The 24462-nt window shown below is 31.8% G+C and overlaps 2 protein-coding genes across 2 annotated transcripts; one reads left to right on the top strand and one right to left on the bottom strand.

Annotated features, from left to right (window-relative positions):
• Positions 1 to 4321: 4321 nt before the first annotated feature.
• On the top strand, positions 4322 to 11228 carry LOC134695851 (BTB/POZ domain-containing protein 6-like). The gene is made up of 3 exons (XM_063557296.1): positions 4322 to 4346; positions 8011 to 8256; positions 9454 to 11228. The coding sequence occupies exons 2-3, from the start codon at positions 8015 to 8017 to the stop codon at positions 10481 to 10483; spliced, it is 1272 nt and encodes a 423-aa protein (XP_063413366.1). The 5' UTR covers positions 4322 to 4346; positions 8011 to 8014; the 3' UTR covers positions 10484 to 11228.
• An 8513-nt stretch (positions 11229 to 19741) lies between these two features.
• On the bottom strand, positions 19742 to 23716 carry LOC134696350 (cadmium metallothionein-like). Its single transcript, XM_063558077.1, has 4 exons — positions 23369 to 23716; positions 22943 to 23080; positions 21888 to 22028; positions 19742 to 21349 (listed from the first exon to the last, which is right to left on the bottom strand). The coding sequence occupies exons 1-4, from the start codon at positions 23418 to 23420 to the stop codon at positions 21153 to 21155; spliced, it is 528 nt and encodes a 175-aa protein (XP_063414147.1). The 5' UTR covers positions 23421 to 23716; the 3' UTR covers positions 19742 to 21152.
• Between the last annotated feature and the right edge of the window lie 746 nt (positions 23717 to 24462).

Raw genomic sequence — 24462 nt, 5'->3', positions numbered from 1 at the left:
TAAACCGAAGTATGAAAAAGCAGCTCAGTTATTGATATAACACAAAATGAAAATATTTTCATTGATTTGGTATAATTGGATAAAACAGTGGATATTTCCGTGGTTGACAAACTAGATTGTCAGATTTACTCTCAATACTTTAGATATCAACAGAGATATCAACAACAAACTGCATTTTACCCCTATGTTCTATGTTTAGCCATGTTTTTTGGCAGCGCTTAATCCCTCTTAAAATATATATAACTTGAAACTCAAACGATAAATAATCATGCAAAACATCGGAAAACAAATAAGTATCTTTTACACGAAGGTAGTTTATACGTACATACAAAACATTAAAGGATTTACATATACATCCATTTTAGAGAATGTTTGTTCATAAAAATTAAAGGTAGATGTTTTACTGAGGTCAAGATAAATATAGAATAAAGCATGACAAAATCTGTATCGCATGCTGTATTACCACGAGGGAACCAATATAGACTTATTCCCGAGTGCCAAAATAAATTATTTAACCCCAATTTACATTACATTTTATCACTCATGAAAATAAAAATTCGTGACCCAAATTTATTTCTGTATGATAAACAAAGTTTTTAAATAGCAACTGAAAATCCGGAAAGAAGTATTGTCAGTGTTTGTTTGAAGGGGTCAGATTTGTGGCCAACTTGTGGATATCAGAAAGTAAAATTATATCACTGGTGGACTGAACATAGCTAATCTGGCCGAATGCAATAACAATTTTGATGATTTCAAATTTCATCAATCTGACTTTGGTCACCGGCCTTATACCTCTCGCATTATCAAAATTATACAAATAACCTTTAAATTTAGTAAAAAGGAGCTCACCAATTCACGTATATAAAGCACGCTGCATTTTCGTACCAATATTGTTATCTAGAAAAATGTTACCGTTGATATACCCAAATATTACGAAGAATCCGAAGGCAAATTTCTTTTAATTGAAGTTTTATTTAGATTAATATTTGACGGAAACATCACATGTTGCTGTCCGGTGTTTGATTGCGTAAAAACAATATCCAAGTAGTAAAAATTGATCTGTACGTTACTGTATATTCTTGATCATGTTGATATTTTTGTAGATTAATTGCGGTACACATATAAACAAGAAAATGTGGTTTGACTGCAAATGAGACTACTCTCCACAAGTATAAAATGATACAGAAATTAACAACTAAAGTCCACCGTACGGCCTTCAACAATAACCAAAACCCATACAGCATAGCCACATATTTTGTGTCAACGATTATATGCTATTTGATTTCTCCCAAGAAACCCAACATTATAGTAAGGCATTGTATATTCAACAATCAAAGAAAATTGGAAAGTTAAACAACAAAAACTAAGTCGCAGTCAATAAATCGTTAAAATATTAGAACATGTTTGCCTTTTCACATAACATATGTGTTTTTAATTATGTGAATGTTTATAAGCGCTTTGGCATAAAAGTTACTAAACTAGTATAAGACAACACAATTTTTTTAAACGACCCCAGTACATGGTGTGTGTCAAGAATAAGTCATTTTATAATGTAGTATTGTGCATAAATTTGTCATGGTAACATGTATGTTAATTATGTCTGAAGATTTTAACAAGGTGATTTTGTGTATTTTTGTCATAAACTTAGGAGATGTTTAAATATTTATCAGAAAACAGAAAGATAATATAAGTATCAAAAGTATTCAATTTAATTAATGTACATGTAATAGAAATCATAGAAATATATACAAATCAATAAATATTAATGTTTCTGTAGAAACTAACAATAATTGAAGTCAGAATATTGCAATCAAGAAATAATTTTTTATATGTCAAGATACGTTAGCAGCTTAGAATTTTGTATATATTCATTCGTATATGTTACATAATAATTAAATCAAAATAAATCCTTGCATCTTACAAAAAAAAGTTGATAAAAGATAATTATTATATTTTTACGTTATTTATTTCATATCGTTTTAGTAAATGTTTATAAGTAATTGTTATTCATTGACTTTGTATTGTAATATATCCATAAAACAGAAGATAAATCACTTATATTTTTAAAATCCAAACGGTCACGAATTAAAATCCTTACTTTCACAAAAAGACATCACTTTATAATGATTTACAATAATCAAAACAAAATTTGATTACCATGATAGTGTTTATTATTTTATACTGTTTTAGTATGGATCTATTCGAACAGGAACGTATGTTTGTTTTAAAATTTCATTTCTATTTTTATTTGTTATATATATATATATAGTTTAAACTTTATATAAGATCAACATTATTTATACTATGGTATGGTTTTGAAAATTGTATTCCCTGTGAAGTGATGACCAACTATTCTACACGTCTTGATGCATTCACATTAAAGATCACATTTTAAATGTCATAACATGTGAAAAGGATAGTTTGACATTCGTTTTAACTATAAGATTAATATATATATGTGATGACGCTAATACGTATTCTTTTCCTGAGTATCAGTGCGTATGCTTTTTATTTACTATTTCCTGTTCTAAAATATCGCGTGCATGCAATAATGTTAATTTCTCTCTTGAAAGCGCATTTTAGTTTTTCTTCTCTATTTTCAGGACATCTCAATTTAAAGCTGAGTCTTCATTACAAACGGTGTTATGACCACTAGCTGTTTCTCCTCTTTTTCTAGTTTTAATCCTTGTCCTATTCTAAACTTTGACCTTTTCAAATAGCAAAGGATTCTCTACCCATGGAATATATTTCTTTAACTTTGTTACCAATTTGTCTTTTAAACTTGTTTCATTCGAGCTGATGCTATTTTGTAGACTTGCACGCGTCTGGCCTACACCATTTTAATTCTGGGTCTTTTTATACCTACGTGGTCTTTTTTTTTATATAAATTGGTTATTTTGAGAGTATGTACAGTTATTCATAAAACTTTGGAATTGAAATATCCTTTTGCAAAACCAAGTTTCCCTGTAAAATCAGGAAATGCTTAAAATATGAGATTTTTTATGTCTTTTTAAGAGGTCCCAATCAATTGCATGCTACATGTTTCACTGCACATGGAAATTAGACGCCAGACGCGCGTTTCGTCTACATAAGACTCATCAGTGACGCTCAGATCTAAATAGTTAAAAAGCCAAACAAATACAAAGTTGAAGAGCATTAAGGACCCAAAATTCCAAAAAATTGTGCCAAAAACGGCTAAGGTAATCTACTCCTGGGGTAAGAAAATCCTTAGTTTTTCGAAAAATTCAAAGTTTTGTAAACAGAAAATTTATAAAAATGACCATATAATTGATATTCATGTCATCACCGAAGTGCTGACTACTGGGCTGGTGATACCCTCGGGGACGAAACGTCCACCAGCAGTGGCATCGACCTAGTGGTGTAAATAGTTATCAAAAGTACCAGGATTATATTTTTTTACGCCAGACGCGCATTTCGTCTTCATAAGACTCATCAGTTACGCTCAGATCTAAATAGTTAAAAAGCCAAACAAATACAAAGTTGAAGAGCATTAAGGACCCAAAATTCCAAAAAATTGTGCCAAATACGGCTAAGGTAATCTACTCCTGGGGTAAGAAAATCCTTAGTTTTTCGAAAAATTCAAAGTTTTGTAAACAGAAAATTTATAAAAATGACCATATAATTGATATTCATGTCAACACCGAAGTGCTGACTACTTGGCTGGTGATACCCTCGGGGACGAAACGTCCACCAGCAGTGGCATCAACCCAGTGGTGTAAATAGTTATCAAAAGTACCAGGATTATAATTTTTAAACGAGTTGAGAATATGAAGACACCCATGCAGGACACAAAATATTAGGATATGATAGATAAAATAAATCCATCCAAAATTCCAGATTATAAAGCAAACTGAGTGCATAAATTTGTATTGCAATTGGTTTGTGCAATTTGCATAGGTCAATCGGTTCTTAGATATTGGCTACATACACTTTCAATGTTTCAACTGACTACTTAGGTCCACAGTTGATTAGTTCAATCAAAAAGCTCACACAAATCCGGCAGTCAACGGTCTTATGTTCACGTATTGCTTCTTTTTTTTTAAGAAAGTAACTTCGAGTTGTCTCTTTTTCATCATTTATAAAATAATGTGTATTTTACCTGTGTTTTTTTCTCGATATTAGATTTAAATGTAAGACTTTTTATTCTCGACGATAGTAGTTTTTAACGTCCTTGACTAGCTGAGCCCCTAGCTGCACTGCCGGTTTTTATTCACTATAAATACTAAAATATAAACTATTTATTACTAATAGACTCAGACACGTGATAAAATTGTATATTTCACTTCCTGTTTGTAAAATCGTCATATTATCTTGTTTTCTTTAAGGTGAGTATTACTATATAAATAACTTTCAATTAACTTTACTTCATAAATATTTATTTATACCCATGTAAATAAAATAAGAAAGTGTATGATTAACTTATATTAATTATTTCCATTGTTCTTTGTTAATTACTTTTATAGACAATAGACACTATTCATTACTGACATTAGCCATGTTAGCACAAACACATTTACATTAAATGGTTATGGCATACAAAATTAAGACAATGAACTGACGATATAGTAAAATTGATTATAATTATATTAGAGCGACAGTGGTATGCACAGCGAAGAAAACAAAGGTTATAAATATAAACGCATTATTAATGTTCATGAACAATTAAAAAAAACACAAATAAAAATTAGGTTGCATATTAAAATAAATACAAGTTATTCAACTGTTCTCAATAAAAAAAAAAATCATTAATATACTTTATGGTGATTTTTATAATGACTGGTAGACTGCTATTTAACAGTTCAGTCAAATGCTTCAGAATAAGATTTAACAGTCTCAAGAAGTTCGTTTTCTACTTTAAAATAATTACAATGATATTATCCATTAGAATTGAGTATTATAATTTTTGATTTTTGTTGGTTTACATCAAGTTTCCATAGGGAACAAAATTTAGTTAACTCATTAAGTGCATTTTGTAACCCTTCTTTGGTTTCGGACACTAGAATAATGTCATATGCATATAATAATGACCGGTATGAGTGTAAATAGGGATAACTTTATATGATCACGCCAGACACGTGGACGTCTTTGTTCAAATTTTTGTTGTTAAACAACCAACACGCAATCAATCGATCAAATATCTGCCATCTGGTGTTGCTGTATTCGTTAATAATTCAAATAAAAAGCATACACTACGGAGGGGCGGATCTAGCAAATTTTAAAAACGGAGGGGGGGGGGGGGTAACCAATCAAGGATAAAAAGAATAATACATTCATGACTCTATTCGAATGCATTGTGTTAACAAAAAATGGGGGTTCCACTTACCTTGATCCGCCGCTTCAACGGTTTTTTTTTTATATTTTTCTAAAAAAAACGAATACAAAAAGGAGTATTAACTGTTTGTTATGAAAATACAAATCCTTTTCTGGTTGAACCATAAGCTTTTAGAATGTTAAATAAATTGCCAGTTATAGAATAAATTTGATTACCTTGGCTGGATTAACTAGTTAATAAGTTATATAGTCCGAGACTACTCAGACGTTCAACAGCTTTTTTGCCAGACAAGTTTTTTCGGCGGGGGTCCGTCAGAGTAATCTCGAACTATAAGTTGTATTACTCTTTTATCAGCATAATATACTTACATGTCTGAAAGATGAAAATCAATTAATTACTTCACTGATACACGTGATTGGAAAAAATCTAGACGAAACACCTCTTTTTCGTGGCAAAATTCCATCTGCTCGATAAACGGTAAACGGTACATAACCTGATCGAGCTTGCATTAAATATCACTGAAAAGTCCGACTGATATACATGTAAAATATTTATACTCCAATCCACCTTTCTGAAAGGCGGGTGTTAAAAGGGATGCCTCCTTTATGTGAAAAAATGCATGTCAGTTATTTGCTAGTAGTCTGTTGTTATTTATGTACAATTGTTATTTTGTTTATTTTCTTTGGTTATATCTTCTGACATCAGATTCGGACTTCTCTTGAATTGAATTTTAAATGTACCTATTGTTATGCGTTTACTTCTCTACATTGGCTAGAGGTATAGGGGGGGGGGTTGAGATTTCATAAACATGTTTACCCCGCCCGTATTTTTGCGCCTGTCCCAAGTCATGAGCCTCTGGTCTTTGTTAGTCTTGTATTATTTTAATTTTAGTTTCTTGTGTACAATTTGGAAATTAGTATGGCGTTCATTATCACTGAACTAGTATATATTTGTTTAGGCGCCAGCTTAACGACGCCTCCGGTGCCGGAATTTTTACATTGAAGACCTGTTTGTGACCTTCTGTTGTTGTTTTTTCTATGGTCGGGTTGTTGTCTCTTTGATACATTCTCCATTTCCTTTCTCAATTTTATTGATTAAATCGGGAATCACTGAAGCATGACATGAGTCTCCACCCTTTTTAGGCAGTAATAGGACCCATTCTTCTGGAAAATTCTGGATCAGCCACTGTTTCTGCTATTCATATACAAGAGGGACGAAAGATAGCAGAGGGACAGTCAAACTCATAAATCGAAAATAAACTGACAACACCATGGCTAAAAATGAAAAAAAAAGACAAACAATAGTACACATGACACAACATAGAAAACTAAAGAATAAACAACCCGAACCCCACCAAAAGTTAAAGGGTGGTCTCAGGTGCTTCGGAAGGGTAAGCATATCCTGCTGCATTTGGGACACCCGTCGTGTTGCTTTTGTGATAAAAAAAATCCGGTAAATAGTCTTATTCGGTGGGTCACATTCATGATAGGGAAGGGTGTTGTAGTTACGACGTAGGGAACATATCTGATATCATTTGTGAAACGGATTTCCATAACGGTCAACCAACTTGTGATGCCGTCCGTAAAATTAACGAAGGGATGATTTCAACTTCACCATTTGGAACTCTTAGTTTAAAAGCATTCTTGTGAGAAGCAACCCTCTATCAAGAAAATCATGATTAGAAATGCAAGAAGCACGGGAATATCTTATCAATTAGGAGATTATACGCCGTATGCAGGTGCTGCTAGAATGTTGCTACTAAGAAATGGAAAGTTCACAATTGCAAAGCTGAAATCATCTCTTTTGTCGTAAAGTTTAGTTTTCAACCAACCCTAATTGTCATTTTCTAGATGTAAGTCAAGATGTAAGGCTGACTTTACTGTATCTGTAGCATCCTTTATCTCTTGTTGGATTGAATAGATGCGTTCAACATAATCAACAAGTTTTGAATCATTTATTGAAAGAACATCATCTATATAGCGGAAAGTAGAGTTAAAGGATAATATTGCTTACTTCTTATCTTTCTTCCTAAGAAGTTCCTGTATGAAGTCAGCCTCATTATAATAAATAAACCAAGTCGGCGAAAAAAGCATTGGCACTCGTCTCAGAATTTTTTATATAACACAATGGTATATAGGGAAAGAATCTGATACGAGTGCCTGTGAAAAAAAAGGAACAGAACTGGTTCCCATTAGCATGCCGACAGTCTGTTGGAAAACACGTCATCTGAACGTAACAAATATGTTGTCAATCAAGAAATCCAGCATCTTGATAATGTCGGTTTCAGAGAATTTTTTGTTTGAATCATAATTTACAAATGTACAGATAACACAAAGCGATATATGCATATACCATACGTATTTGATTTCCTGTTATCAAACTTCTTTTGGAAGCGAACGGTTATGTCAAATTACTATTTACATCACAGTTAAATTTTGGAGTCCTCAATGCGGTCCGCGTTTTAGTCGCGTCAATTTCTTACAAAACAAAATCAACGATTGAAATTGGAAAAATGTACAACATCTATTGCAGGAAAATGGCAATAAATATTTAGGATCTTTTAATATCAGCTGTATTTGTACCCAGCTGAAGCTAGCGTTACACCTGTTTCTTAGCCTTGTACAAAAAATCTGATATTTAAAGACACTAAAAAGTAAACTGTTTATGTCAAATGCTAAATTCTTTCCTTTATATTTTTCGATTATTTAATACAAAAGGACCATGGACGCTGTTTGGCAAGAAGGAAAATCACTATCAGATCGCATGAAATATATGTTAGACAATCAGCTAATGTGTGACGTCACATTCCATGTTGGATCAGACAGGTCACCAATTAAAGCCCATAAGTACATGCTTGCTAGTGCTAGCCCTGTATTCTACAGCATGTATGGAGGGCCATTATCAGAAAAAGGTGATGTTGAGATTGTAGACATGACTCAAGAACATTTTAAAATGATGTTAATGTAAGTATTAAGGAATTATTTCAAATTTTAGTTTGATATACGTTTTTTTGTTGTTGAGTTGAGCCTTCCACATGTTCCAAATGATATTATATGGTGTGGCTTGCTATGTTGGGTTGTTATACTGTTGTTGCAGAAAAGAGAAAATATTTAGTACTATTAAAACGTTTAATCCCGCTGCAAATGTTAGCACCTGTCCTAAATCAGGAATTTGATGAACAGTGGTTGTCGTCTGTTTATGAAGTTCATACTTGTTTTTCGTTTTTATATACTATTAGATTAGACCGTTGGTTTTCCCGTTTGAATTGGTTTACACTAGTAATATTGGTGGCCCTTTAACTTGCTGTTCGGTGTGAGCCTAGGCCCTGTGTTAAAGGTCATATGTTGACCTATACCTGCCGGTAATGGTTTGCTTTTGTTGATTGTTACTTTGATTTAAGTGTTGTCTCATTAGCACATCTTCCTGTATCTATCAATGTACTTCTTCTATTTCTATGCGGTAAATCTGTAGTCGAAATTTACATAACGCAGATATGTAAAACGCGTTAAACTGGATGAGGGGTTTTCATTATCTAAAGCAGTATGATCTATATTAATGTAATATTCAGTCTCATTAGTGATACGCACAATTATAATACGGGGCGTATCATGATATACCGTTGTCAGTTCGTATGTCATCCAGTCCGTCCAAATGCAATGAATATATACGCCACCTCTTTCTCAAGGAGGACATTAAAAGGAATTCTAAAATATGGTTTGAGTGTATATATTAATCAATTATACCGTGTGATGCGTTTTCAGATAAATCAATCGACAACTCCCTGTTAAATACCGAAATACTTGGACGAAGTAGCATCGCAGAAACTCACCGTTTCACTTGTTTTATCTTAATGAATTATTTGAATATAATTTCAGAAATAGGGGTCATATGATAGCCATTATTCTTGACCTTGGTAACTTTTCAAACATATAGTTCTACTGGTATGGAATCTCAATTACTATTTTTTGTGTGCAGGAAAAATGTCTTGCATGTTGATTTTTTTTACCGATTTCACGAAACACTGCGAATAACGACACTTTTCAAGGCTGCACGTTATATAAAAATGTCAAAATACGTTGCCATATATATCACTCTCATAAAAGAATATATGTCTTTTTTTAACCTGAAAATAATTATAAAATAGTTTATTTTCTTCACAGGTATATATACACCGACAATACAATTATGATAGACGCTAAAAGTATCACAGGACTTATGTATAGCTCAGAAAAGTACATGTTGGTAAATTTGAAAGAACAATGTAGTGAATTCTTGAATACAAATATCGATATAGATCACGCATGTGATGTTTTTCAAACAGCGAATGACTTTCACATGGAGGACTTAAAAACAAATGCACTGAATTTTATTTTTAAGAACCCAAGAGAGTGCCTCGACTCCGATGATTTTAATCATTTATCCGCTGAATGCGTTAAACTGATAGTGGAATCCGATAAACTGAATTGCGAAGAAGAAATCGTATTTAAGACAATGATAAAATGGGCCAAACTGAGATGTGAAAAACAAAGCATACCGACAACGAATGAAAACATTAGAAAAGCTCTCGGTAACTTATTATACCTCATACGATTCCCTTGTATGACACCAAAGGTTTTTACGGACAATGTTTCATCTATGAACATTCTTACATTTGAAGAAAAAGAAAGAGTATACGATCATTTCAACGGCAAACATACTGATATTTTTTCTTCAAAAACGAGATTTCGCGTGATTATCGTTAGATGCGAAGTTGATACCAGCAGCTTCACGTGGAGTTATTCCGGAATTGATGACTGTATCGATTTCGAAACTTCCAATGATGCAGAACTTATTTCCGTTCTTCTATTTGGATCTAAACGTGATTCAGCCTTGAATCGTTTTACATTAAACATTTTACACGGTTCTACGGTTCTCAATACAATCAAAAGCAAATTAGATAGTTCATCTTCTAATGACCAAGGAATTTGTGAAATTTTATTAGAGTCCCCCGTTAAAATAGTTTCAAAGACTACATACACTGTTCAGCTTTGTATGAGTGGACCGAGCACTGTGACAGGAAAAAATTATATAATCAAAAATACTTCAAGTCATGGTTATTTTTCAGTGACGTTTTTACAATCTTCTTTATATTCACAAAATGGAACATGCGAAAACCGTGGACAGATACCCGGACTCATTTTTGTACTGTGATTTTAGCACATTGATATTCAAACTGTTTAGAACCTTTCTTATACAATTGTCGATATCATTAAGCTAAACCTATATCACTAAGTACTTTATATGGTTGTAAGTTTAAAAAGGGGTAAGTGGTGTCATGTGCATATTACAGTCATGACTTTTGAAAAGCTAAATTGGATTTAAACATATGATTTATAAATGCAGTCATTTTTTTTATAAATGTCTTAGAAAATTAACAAAATAATAAGTCAAAAGAATATGACTACATGGGTATTATTATGTTATTTAGGGAACAACCCAACGATATAACACCCAACACAGAAGGTCAAAATTATTGTTGTATTGTCTAAAACCGATTTTTTTTTAATTCAATTCATAAGGAAGATTTGAATATGATGTGTATAAATATACAGTCGTATCATATACATGATAAGATTAAAAAAAATAGTGAGCATATTAAACATTAAATTGTATTTTTGATAAATTCTAACGACTCAGTTTCGCCGCACTTAGTCACCCAACAGGTGTTATATGACATCAGACAAAATGTGGCTAGCTACAACTTGAGTATAGCAAAAAAAGATCTCACACAACATGTTAACCTTACTGCTGTTTTGTACGTGTCCCAAGGCAAAGAGTCTCTGGCCATTGTTTGTTTTTATGTTTTTGTTTTAAATTTTGATTCCATTTATATGTTTATGAGTGTATACATAGTGCATTTTCATTAAACAAAGTCACATTTTTGTTTCGAGGCCAGTTGAATCCCAATCTAATTAATATATTGATCTCTGATTACGTTATACTAAATATGTTTTAATTAGATTGATCATTCCACAAAACGACAGCTGTGTATTTAAAAGAGTTCTTACCATAGGTTGATGTTCGGATCCTAGGTATATCTACAATATTAGAATATCTAAAATTATTTTTAAAATCATGTAAGCATGGTGGTGACAATTTCTATTTAATAGCTATGTTACGCATACGTCTTATTTTCGGTGATGGAACCTTTGCTTGTAAAAGTAGTTCATCATATGAACTAACATAGGCTTCATATATAAATCGTAAAGCCCTTACCTGAATTTGTTCCAATTTGGTGGTGTTATTTTTTGTTGCAGAAATGCCATGCCAAAGGAAAAAAAATAAATTAAATAAAATAAATTTGTCGAAAATGGTAAATTTATTCAATTCAGTAAGGTAGCAGCCAATGCGATTTAAAAGATTCAGTTGTTGGGATGCTTTACGACAAATTTTTAATGTGCAGATTAAAATTAAGTTGATTGTCAATATCAATACCTAAAAGTTTGACAATCTCATTACAAGATATTTTGCTGACTGTATATTAAATACAGGCTTTTTTACAATTTTGTTATTTCCAACTGCAATGGCTTGGAATTTATCAGGATTTGCCTGCATACAACTATATCGAAAGCAGTCAATAAAAACAGCACTTTCTCTTTCAAGTGCACAAAATAAATTTTCAAAATTGTTGTCAGCATATGACAGAATATTATCATCGGCATAATTTTACAGGGTTTAATAAAATAGAATATGTCATGTATAAAAATATTAAATAATAGGGGCCCGAGGATGGAGCCTTTGGAAACCCCTTTATGGATGTCAGTCCAGCTGCTGAGTACTACCTGAAGTTTAATTTGTTGCCTACGATCTGTAAGATAATTTTGAAGTAATTTCACTGATTCAGAAGAAAGACCGTAGGCAGATAATTTACTTTAAAGAATATCATGTGGTAAACAGTCAAAAGCTTTCGAACATCCATTTGAATAGCTGCCACATACATATTTTTATACCAAGCTGTTTTCCAATCTTCAAGGAGTCTCAGAAAAGTTGTCTGACATCCATGACCTTTTCTGAATGCATATAAAAAGGCATGAAATATATTTTCAAAAAATTCAGTCAACTGGTAAGACATAACCATTTCATATACTTTTGAAATTGTTGGTAAAATGCCCACAGGTCTATAGTTCTTTTTATTCAGTAGATCATTCTATTTGTGTAATGGTACAACCTGAGCTTTTTTAAGTCTGTTTGGAAACTCACTTGCTTCTATGGTGTTATTTATTAATGTTGTTATGTGTTTGTTGAGTACTGGTGCACCATCTCCTAATAATTATGATATCTAATCTACACCAGTAGCTTTTTTATATTGATCTTTTTCACCAGTTTGTCTACAGTGTCAACCAACATGTATTGGTTTAAAATCAAAAGGTTTGTCATGCTGTATGTTAGATCTTATGTTTAAAATACTGGGATGTGGGTTTTTTTCTTCAAAAAAAGTACCTTTGCCTATTTCATTGGCAACCATTACAAAAAATATTAAAGTTGTCACAAACATCTTTAGTGTCGTTAAGATTTTATTATCATCCACAAGTACAATTTGTTGTTGGCTGCAGGTAGACTTTTTAGATAAAAATGGTTTGACTGTGCTATAAAAATGTTTTGATTTTTGTCCTCCTGCACATCTTTCTTGAAAAAAAACTGATTTTCCTAGTTCTCTGTTCATATATGGTACTGAGTTTTCTCGAGGGTATCTGTATTTTATTGGTGCATGACAATTTATCACATCTGAGACTTTAGTTTCAAAATCATTATATATCATCTCTACATTCATCTGAATCATGTAAACAAATTATATTATCAAGATCATTAATATAATTATCAACAATAAAAGATTTAAACATCAAAATTGTGTCTTACTGTTTACACAATTAGGTGTATGACCTTTTATAAAAATAGATATCATATGATGACAATCACTAACACCAGTGTTAAAATTCAGTATTTTGAAACAAAGAGTTGTTCTATTTGTGAAAATAGCATCTGCACGTGATGGTTCATACCCTTCATATAGCATGTAGTTTTTTTCAACATATTTGACGGATCAAAAATGTCACATAGATCCTCCAACATTTGTGATTTGCTTTTAACCATAACATCATATTTAAGATCACCAATAACAATATCATTTTCTATAAGTTTGGAACCTTAATCTAATAAGATATTTGTGGAGTCATAAAACATATTATTGATTGTGGACGATAAATAGCATAAATTAACCATTTAGTTTTATCAAGAGTAATCGCATATTCAATGTTTTCAAGACTCTTACATTCAATGTCAAATCTTCTTCTGACTGGTATGTCAGCTAGCACGATGTAGCTATACCTCCTCCATGGTCAGTACGGTCTCTTCGCTGTAGTTTGTACCCATCAACATCAAATAAGGAGTCTTTAAACGAAGAGTCTAATTTGGTCTCAGAAATAATTAGACAGTCAACAATTTTATTAAGTAGAATTGGTTTAAGTTCATCCAATTCGTACCGCATGCTGTTAATGTTTAAGTGGCATATATGAAATTTGTTTATATGCTTTTTCCTTGCTTCTCTTAGTTCAGTGAAGATGTCAGACCCTGAACCTTTGGAAGATGACGATGAGTTGCTAGTGTTCATACATGTAGAGTTTTGTAAGGAAATATCAAATAATGAATTGGCAAACTTACAGTCATTGCATAACCACGGATCCTCAGAATTATATAGATCTTTGTATCTGGTAGGTGAAATGATAAATGCATGTCAAACAATATATAGAACTTTATGTTTCAATTTTAAACTAATTTCTTGAAAAATCTTGCTATTGTAAGCTGAACCTGATCGTCTGGATTTTCTTTTCTTTTAAAACACGAACAAAACTTTCAAATTAATTTGATGTTATTTGATCGCTTCGTAGAAATCATTGTGCGACCCCACCGACCAAACTCGTCCCATCGACCAAACTCACCTCACCGTCCAAACTCGTCCCATCGACCAAACTCACCCAACCGAACAAACTCACCCAACCGAACAAACTCACCCCACCGACCAAACTCACCCCACCGACCAAACTCGTCCCACCGACCAAATTTAACTCATCCCACCGACCAAACTCACAAGTCAAATTGTTTAACTTAAATTTGCCGTTATGAACGTTGTTCAAACAAATGTTTATTACATAGATCGACATCATCAGTAGTGTGATTGCCCAGGACAAAGATTAATAAGTTACATTTGATTATCAACATTAAGAAAAATATCATATTAAGCCGTTTGTAATACAAAAAGACTTATTTCACATATAGATACTCGATTTCTTTTCCCAATTATTTAAGTTAGATTAAATACATATTGAATAAAACACATACCATGTATTGCCTTATTGATAGATTGGGTGGTGTTTAAAGCCAAATTAAGTACCAACATTCTATTTAGTGGCTGTCAGTTTTGATTGGTGAAGAAAATCGGAATGATCGGGGAAAAACCACTGACTTTCGATAGGGAAACTAACAATCACAGTTAATTATGATTAGAATTTAGAGCACCTTCCTCGTGCGGGATTCTGAGCTTTTGCTTTTGTGCCAATTGACATGTCATTTGTGCCAACAAAATCTTAAATTTGTGCTACAAACAATATTTTATTTGCGCCATAAATAATACTTTCATTTGCGCCAATAATCAAGTAAATACAGGTAAATAGTATAAAAAAAATATTTTCAAAAAAGACTTTTTATGAAAAAAACAGTTTTTGTTTGCATAATAAAACATATTCCTGAAAAACCAGTCATCATATAACCATAAAAGTTATGTTAAAACTTCGTTAGAATACAGTTCTGTTACTTTGAACATATCTAAAAAAAAAAAAAAAAAAAAAAGAGAGTAAAATTGTCAGACAGTTCTAAGCACTAACACTACGGTAAAGTTAGAATTCTGTCCATATCAGTAATTATTCTGGCTTTGCAAGTTTTATTGTACACTGAACGATTTTTGATATGATGAATATGATAAGCTGTATACCGTATGTGTGGTCATGAAACAAAAGACTTATTTCCTCTGTTTGTCTCTGAACTGACAATGTTCACCTTTTCACCTCTAACATGTAAACACTTTATAATTATAAACCTCAGTTTTGTATATGAAATGAGTAGGATCAAATATCCAGGAGAAATACTGTAGACACAAATCGTACCGACGTTACAGCAACAAATATTTAACTTTTCCGTGTATATGTTACCTGTATAACCTGTGAAGTGACGCAAATGATTTTTTTATTTTTTTATTTTGGCACAAATGAAATATAACCTTGTGGTCCAAATTAAGTTGGATTTTTTTTTTTAATTGGCGCAAATGCATTGCGCCCGCGGGATTCGAAATCATAACCTCAGTATTGACAGGCTAGTGACACAGCAGTTCTAATTACGAAGATCACTCAGACAATGAGGGCCCCATATGACACACAAACAATTATACACATGACAATTATTTACTATTTTTAAGAGATAACAAATATTTCACTTTGTCGTGCACTTATTTACCTTAGGGACGACATCAAAAGATCAATGTAGGAAAAAAAACTTAATTCAAATAGTTTGCGGTGGAGGTAGAACTTCCAAATGTTGAAGTTGAAATCATCCCTTCTTAGAATTTTCAGGACGCCATCACGAGTTGGTTGACTATTTATGGAATAACCGTTTCACAGATGATATCGGATATGTTCCTTTCGTCGTAATCACAATCTACATCTTTTTCATGAATGTGACCTACCGAATTAGACCATTTACCGGATTTGTTATAACATCAGCACTACGTCCGGTGCCACATGTAGAGCAGGATCTGCTTACCCTTCCGGAACATCTGATATCACCCCTTCTTTTTTTGGTGGTGTTCGTGTTGCTTATTCTGTAGTTTATTTATGTTGTGTCATATGTACTATTGTTTATCTCTTTGTCTTTTTTTTAGCCAGGCGTTGTAGTTTTTTTTTTTCGATTTATGAGTTTGACTGTCCCTCTGGTATTTTTCGCCCCTCTTTTAAACAATCTAAGGGTTGCATAAATGAAGTAACAATCAAATTCTACTTTGAAATATAAGTTTTAATAAAAGTCTCACTATTTCTTAAATAAAGCAAAATTAATAAATAAAATCATTTATGTTTTAGACCCTTCAATTTAACAATCTGTTTGAACAAAGTCAGCCATACATTAAGTTTGGAATGAAATCGTCTTTACTTTACTTTACTTTAACTTCACTTTACTTTTTTTTTTTGTTTCATGTACGATATCGAATAAACTGTATTACGATATCACATGAAATGTATCAATGGTATTTCATTCCGTCTATCAATTTTCACAACCTTTTTTACTACTTCTTCATGTTTGCTTTCAGTATTTTCATTATCTTGTTTCATCAATAGTTTCATCATTCTTATAACATCCAAATGTTTGTCTTTCTCTTTCTTTTTTGAATCATCGAATTGTTCCTTCTCCGTTAAAAAAATATCATCTTTCTGTTTTTCTTGTTGAATTTTTTGTTTATCCGATTGGAGCCGAAAATAATGTTGTTTAAAACATTCCTGTGTCTTATTTATATCCCTGACTTTCATATTCCTTTCTTTTCGCCACAATACAACCTGTCTGTCACAACTTTCTTTGTGGAATCTATTGCGGTGTTTCATTATTGGAGTGATGTCTGTTTTTCTTAAATCTTTGAACTTAATCAGATAATCTCCATTTAATTGAGATATTCGCTTCCGAGATCGTACATTAAGGATCGAATCACCTGCTGCTCCCGTTTGCTCCATTGTTTGAATCCTGGCAGGTCACGAAATCGTAGAGTTAATGATAATGTTACAGTGATATGTAAAAATAGTTCCTTGGTAGGTAAATTTGATTTATTTTTGTTATCCTACACATGTATAGTGTTGTTAATAAAGAAATACATGCTTAAACCACAAAGTAAAATAGCCATTGTTTTTCTACCTGACGACTAATTAGATTCATCAAAGCAAAAAAACTGTAAAATATAATTTCAGAACTTATTGGTTTTTTTCTGAATAGGGACATAATAAATACCTCCACTAATTACACTTGGTTATAATGTTTAAATGTAAATCTAATTATATAGGAGATAGTTGAAAAAAGTCTTCGTCTCAATGAATAGTAATGATATGTTTACTAAAACAAAACTAAATAGTTGACTGGGAGTTCAAAAAAGTATTATTGGTCGTGAATAGCATATATTTGTCATAAACATACAATATGTTGAGTTACTTTTAACTTTAGCATTGTTAAATTATATATTGCAACATGTGCAAGTAGATTTTCTTTACATTATTATAAATATATTATGCACGCGTGCATATACAGTTTATTCAGTTGACAATAAACTGATAATTGAATTTAGCCTGCATTATTAGATATATATGACAATTTTAGTGACAATAACGAAAAACTTATCCATTTATTAAAAAACTGTCAAATTCAAACTGCAAAATTTGTAAATTCGGCTTTTATTCATAGAAAAAAAACAACTTTACTTCTAATTCTGTATTTTTATTTTGTAAATTTTTACGTTTTCGGATACGATATCATATTGTTTAAAGTGACATATAGGTCCAATGGGCCGGGTGTAAATATAAAATTGCTATGTATATAATTGTATAAATGTATGTTGTGATACACATGTCACTATAATAAATAATTACTTACTTACTTACTTACTTACTTACTTACTTACTATATGACGACAAATTGGTTTCAATGACAAATTTTAATATTTTGTTTAAGATTCATAGTGTTTGTACATTTATTTCATTTTTATCGAGCCTGTGACTTTTGTCGCAGAAAGCTCGACATAGGGGTAGTGATCCGGCTAATTTTTTTTAAAAGCTTCATATATTAAAAGGTGGAAGATATGGATGCTTTGTGCTTTGTATATAGATGCCTCATGTCACGAAGTTTCTGTCTGTAATATGTCCAGTGTCCTTGACCTCATTTTCATGGTTCAGTGACTAGTTGAAAAAAAAGTTGTAATATTTTGTTATATTAATTTCTCTCTCATATTATGACTAATAAGATAATTATATTTGGTATGTGCGTACCATGAAAGGTCCTCATGGCAGTCAGACGGTTTCCACTTGACCTTGACCTCATTTCATGGGTCAGTGAACAAGGTTAAGTTTTTGAGTGAGGATCGAGAAGCCAGTCACTTGAGAAGAGATCGATACTTCGTCGAGTAGCGGTCGAATTGATAGGGAAAGGATCGTGTAGAGATCGACTTTGTTCGGAATACAAATATTTTACCGATCACTATTCGATCAGACCTCGACCTTTGCGAGTCTAATATCTGATCATTTTCCGATCAACGCCAACCTATTTTTCATGATCACCGCGACTTCTGTATTTTGTTTATCCGAGACCAACTCGACCAATTCTTGATCTCTACGCGACCACTTCCGACCACTCTTCGATTTCTACTTGACCATACACGAGTTTACATGACTGATATTCTCTATAAGTGTGTGCAGATCTGATTAACTTTCATAACTTTGCCTCTGCAAAAATATATCGTCACTATCTATTTTTAACTGTACATAAATTCCTATGTACCTTTTGCAAGGAGGGGTAACATTTAGAAGAGAGACAAAAGATACCAAAGGAACAACTAAACTTAATGTCAAACAGCGAATAACGAAAACCAACCAAAAAGACAAACATCAGGCCACATAACACTACATAGAAACTCAAACTTAGCAACTCAATATCCAAAATAACCTTGGATGATCTCATGTGTTCTAAAATTAGGTCAAGATAAGGTGAATCCTGCCAGAAGAACAAGGATCCTATACATCAATTTCAACAGTTTAAGTATCTAATTAATTGTAAAAGCAGAGGAAATCGTGTGATTGCAGTACTGACGTAGTTTGCTGTTGCTTAATGCCACTTTCAGCACTCTTGAATTAAACATGGCTGTCATGTTATAATGTTAATAAGTCAAAGTACCCGGTGAGAACCATTGGATTTATAAACGAACAATGGCAATCTGGATTTCTAGTTAATTAATATGGATAGTTTTATACCATTCAAAACAAATTTCTTTGTTAATCACTGACTTGTGTGCATGTATAAGTGCTCTTATTTAAGTCAATTTTGACCAACTTTTCAAAAGCTTGATTCACTATAATTCCATTTACAGGTAAATTTGATAAATCTCTATCGTCAAACAAAAATCAAGTTTCTCAGACAACAAATTATTTACCTGTATAAATAAAACCAACTGTTAGAGAAACACCCAGTAAACAAGCAAAACATGTCATTTTGACAATATCAAGAATTAGCGTTTTGCATGTTTGCCTTTTTTGGTGTGAATTAACCATTCATAACGTTTCTGGTGTCGAAAGTTATCCGTGAAACATGTGTCATACTCACAGTAATCAATAAAAAATACAATTTTGATAATTTTATTATAACACACTACATATAATTAACATTTTGTTTACTTCTTTAATTTCGGCTTCAAGATTCACTTCCCTGGTTCACTGCCTCGACTGAAATTATAAACATTGTCTTGTTAAAATATATAATAACATTTACGGTACACACTGTAATATAGAAAAGGCAAATTCGATGATTCCAATATTTGAAAATCCATTTTGTTTTGAACGGAAGAGCTTAGAAAAAACAAAAAGGATCAGAAGTATATGTTAAAAAAAAATACCAATCTCATTGTAAAATTCGAAACGAAACATCAATTAGGAAATGACCAAAACAAAGGCTCATACACATAGCAATGTGTGACCAGATAAAACTGGCATAAAAGGTGAACATATCAAAAAGTGGGACACAGCAGTCAATATTGTGGTATAACCTTAATGTTTATATACATGTTTCCATGAATAGGAAATGGCAAAATGAAAGAATAAGTACTGTATTCATGTTAAAATTAAAACAGAAAATCAGGTATTTTTGTAAGCTTAATATTACATGCAGTTGAATATTGATCATGCACTAAGTAGTTCTAAGTACAAACTTTTTTCAGATTTCATAGTGAGGCTTTTAAATGATTAAACATGTTAAATGGGTTACATTTGTGAATTCTATATTTGGTAAGTCAGGATTAATCAATAATTTTGAAAGACAAATACATTGATTATTTAACTTTTAAATCTGTTTTCAAGATCAGTTCTTCGAAAGTGGTTTACTAATATGGATCAATATGGATAAACTTTAGCGCTGCGAATATTTTTCTAAATCTCAGTCTGGTATTGAAAATTATAATTATTATATTACTTTTCCCATAGGATTAATCAACAGGATTTCGAAACTAAGAACATATAAACAATCTTAAATTCTATAGCTAAGAATTTGACAGATGACAAAACATGGATAGAACCGATCATTTGATGAATCGTTTCGGTAATAAAAATCATAATGTATATGTATGTAATGATACAACTATCTCTGAACTTCGAAAGACTCTATATATTATATAACATACCACGTTGTGCTAAAATAGAAGATATGCTATCATTATTTGACTGTCAGATATTGCATAAGTTATCTTAAATTCATCAAGATTATCAAATTTATCGCAAAACAACGAGTTCTGTGAATATAACTTTACAAAATTAAGTAGTAACAACGCAGGTATTTGGTTTCTATGAAAGTATGTGATACTTACAATTCTTTAACAAAAAACTCAATAGTTAAATCTTTTCTGAAGACATGCCGATGGTACCCATAAAGTTAGGATCGTTTTATTTACTTAAAATTTATAATGAAAATCATGTTAATTTTGGCTCTTTGAAATTCGAGTAAAACTATTCGTAAATCAAACACATTTGAAATTCAGTATAACTTACGATACATTTTTATCGGAAGATTTTTTTTTGTAAAAAGTGTCGCTGTCAGATGTTTTTCTCTTAAGAGTAAATATAACTTGAACTAACCAGCAAACAGAGTCAGCTTGTTCACAGCAAAATCCTCCAACTTCGTTACCTGCCTGACATCCTCCCAGGCAACATTCATTCTCATTTGGACAAGTGGTTACACCACCTGTAACATAATGAAATGTGTTTGTAGTTCATATTATCAAAACATAGAAATCAATAATTATTGCATTTTTATAACAACTTATCTTTAATACTGTTTCATTGTTTGTTTTTAAATTTTTTATAAAAATCTGCGGACTTTGATCAGGAAAGTTTTTTTTCAAATTTTTCAAAACATTTTCCCGTTTCCCCATGTATTATTTTAGTCTTTCTGATTTTAGGTTAGCAGCTATTGTGAGATTCATCCTTTATAATTATTATTTCCATTCTAAGGATGATTATCCCTTGAATATTTTTAAACCTCTTCATCTGTTGAAATTCAAATTCATTTAGCCATGATATGTTTTGTTAAGATTATGTTTTGCATATCGCATTGTTGATAAATTTTTATACTGTTTCGTATAATCAAATATTTTGCATCCAGGTTTTTGATCGATTATTAAAAAAAAATGATTATGATTGATTGTTTTTCATTCAATTGTTTTTATCATGTATTCCCTCCAAACATTTGTTAAAGAGTCTGTGATAATTTAATTACTTACATGGTGTAGTTGTATCTACTGGCGGTGTCGTTGTCGGAGAAGGTGTACAACAAAACCTGTTACCACAACAACCGTTTGTATCTTTCATTCCGTTACATGTTTCACTTTCATCCATACATGTAGAACCAACAGGACATGTGTCTGGGAATAAAATGTTGTGTGATTATCAGATTTCTTACAGGGGAGACTGCTTCGTGGTTAATAAGGGAGCAAACATTCAACTTCAGGGGAGGTAATATTTTTTGTATAGTCATAATAACTATATTTACTTTTTCAACGCTACCAATCAAATTATTTTTTCAAAATTTAACACTATAATGTATGGGGGAAATCTGGATTCAGAATATTGTCCTCTGCTTGAACAGAATATTACTTTTCTTCAATTTGGGAATCAAAATATTTTTTAGGGAAAAACCATACATCCCCCACCCCCTTTTTGAAGTTAAATTATCATTCCCTAATGAAAAGATGCATGCATAAAAAAAAAAGTGGAAGATATACTAACATGGCTAACTTGTCGTTGGTTGTCGTCTTTCATATTATTTTTTTTTCTTTTATTGTTGCTTACATTAATGGCATTTGCTCTGGTTGTAATTTTTTAGACATATTTCTTCTCTAAATGTGCATTGTCCAATATGTAATCGGTTTATTTCTCATTATTTATAGTGTGTATGTTAAGATTCATTAAACAGTCGTCGAAGGGGGATAAAAATAGAGATTTTGTAAATATTTTTACAGCTAATAAATACCCCCTATAATGATGAACACATACATGTTTTTTTAAAAAGAAATTGTTAAAATTATACAGCCAAACTATTGTCCACAAAATTTACTTATAAAAAATACCGTCCTTGATATTGACACAGCAGTTGCTCCTTTTCTCTTTTCTGATAATAATATAACATAGTATAATGTGATATCTTGAGTATTTTAATAGTCTGTCTTCTCGCATATAAGAGGGGCCCCTCGTATAAATTCAGGACATTCACATAATCAGTATTTTATGTAGGTCGGTACGAAATCCTACGATATTGTTTTTTAAATTAGTAACTTACCAGTACATTTACAACATGGTTTCCCACATTGACACCTTACTGACAGTGTCTCCACGTTACCTCCTAATGAGCTGCATGTTTTAGAGGTTGCACAATATCCACCATAAACATCGGTACATGTATTATAGTTTGCCTCACCTGTAATTTGAAACAAATCAGTGTAATTGTAATTGTTAAAAAAACAAATGTGTTATGCAAATCTAAAAACAAAAAATGAAATACACGTTATACAAATGTAAAACATTAAAAATCCGATATGTATTGTATTCAAAGGTTTTATTTACAAGCTTTGGCATATATTTAAGAAACTGATCGTAGTAGCTGTATTTAGATGTGATGTCCAATTAACTCACAACCTCTGCACATTGTTATATATTTGATAGATTCATTCATCTTATAAAAAAGTCATCGGAAATAATCACTCACCTTTAGTTACAATAAAAGCCACAAGCACCACGAATAGAGAAGTTTTTCCCATGTTATTTATCTATGAGGTTTACAACGAGAATGAGTGAAATGACGAGCGTGATAGCTTTATAATCTGAATGAGTCATGTCATTATCACGTGGTCAATGGAACATACATGATGCTGCTGTTGGATTTTGATTGATCCATACGTCTTTAGCGGATGAGTACATAATTATGATAGGTGTGTTCAATGTCTGTGACGAGATAGTGATCGACAAAGAACATATGGTCTGCATGACGATCAATGCATGCGCATTGGCGGACAATTACTCTGGTGAAGCATCTGGTTTTCGCGCCAATTTTGAGTCCATGTGGTCCCTACAGATTATTTCATGAATTATATACAAAAATAGAATTTACGAATTTTAATCATAAACGCTTTGTTATTCCTTCTTGCTTTTTACCGAAATCATTCGTTGTCCTATAACAATCAGCTATTATATTTTACAAAATCTAGATTATTTGATTGAATCCATGATTGTTTTTTTAAACAATAATAGTTATTTTTTTGTTAAAGGCAGTTCACTTACCAGTTGACTTGTAACAGCTTTCACGGTCAATGTACGTTGTGATATTAATAGCTTAACGAATAGAATGTTCTTAAGATAAAACTTACTATGTGCTTGTTAGTTAGTTAAATTCTTAAATACATATATATATATGAGTGCAAATCATCTTAAAGGGAAAACGATGAAAAGAAAATCCAAGGAATCAAATGGCAAAATAAAAATCAAACATATCAAATGAATGGAAAACACCTGACATATTCCTGACTACGTATAGTCATTTTCCTATATAGGAAATAGTGAATAACACCTGGTTTTATTGCTATATAAACCTCTCACTTGTATGACAGTCGCAAACAATACTTCATATTGGAAAGAATGTGGGACTAAAACAAAGAGGCATATTTTGTGGTATTATAAACGTGATCATTATAAAAAAAAACAAGTATGTCAACAAAGAAAAACAAAATTGCATATAGAAAAAGCATATAAACAAAAATGAAAGACAAGATCACCAAAAAATACGACAATAACAGATTTTAAGGA

Source organism: Mytilus trossulus, chromosome 14 (genome assembly GCF_036588685.1).
Source record: "Mytilus trossulus isolate FHL-02 chromosome 14, PNRI_Mtr1.1.1.hap1, whole genome shotgun sequence".
Taxonomy (NCBI): Eukaryota; Metazoa; Mollusca; class Bivalvia; order Mytilida; family Mytilidae; genus Mytilus; species Mytilus trossulus.
Note: the sequence above shows the minus strand (reverse complement) of the source record. Positions and strands in the feature narration are given on the sequence as shown.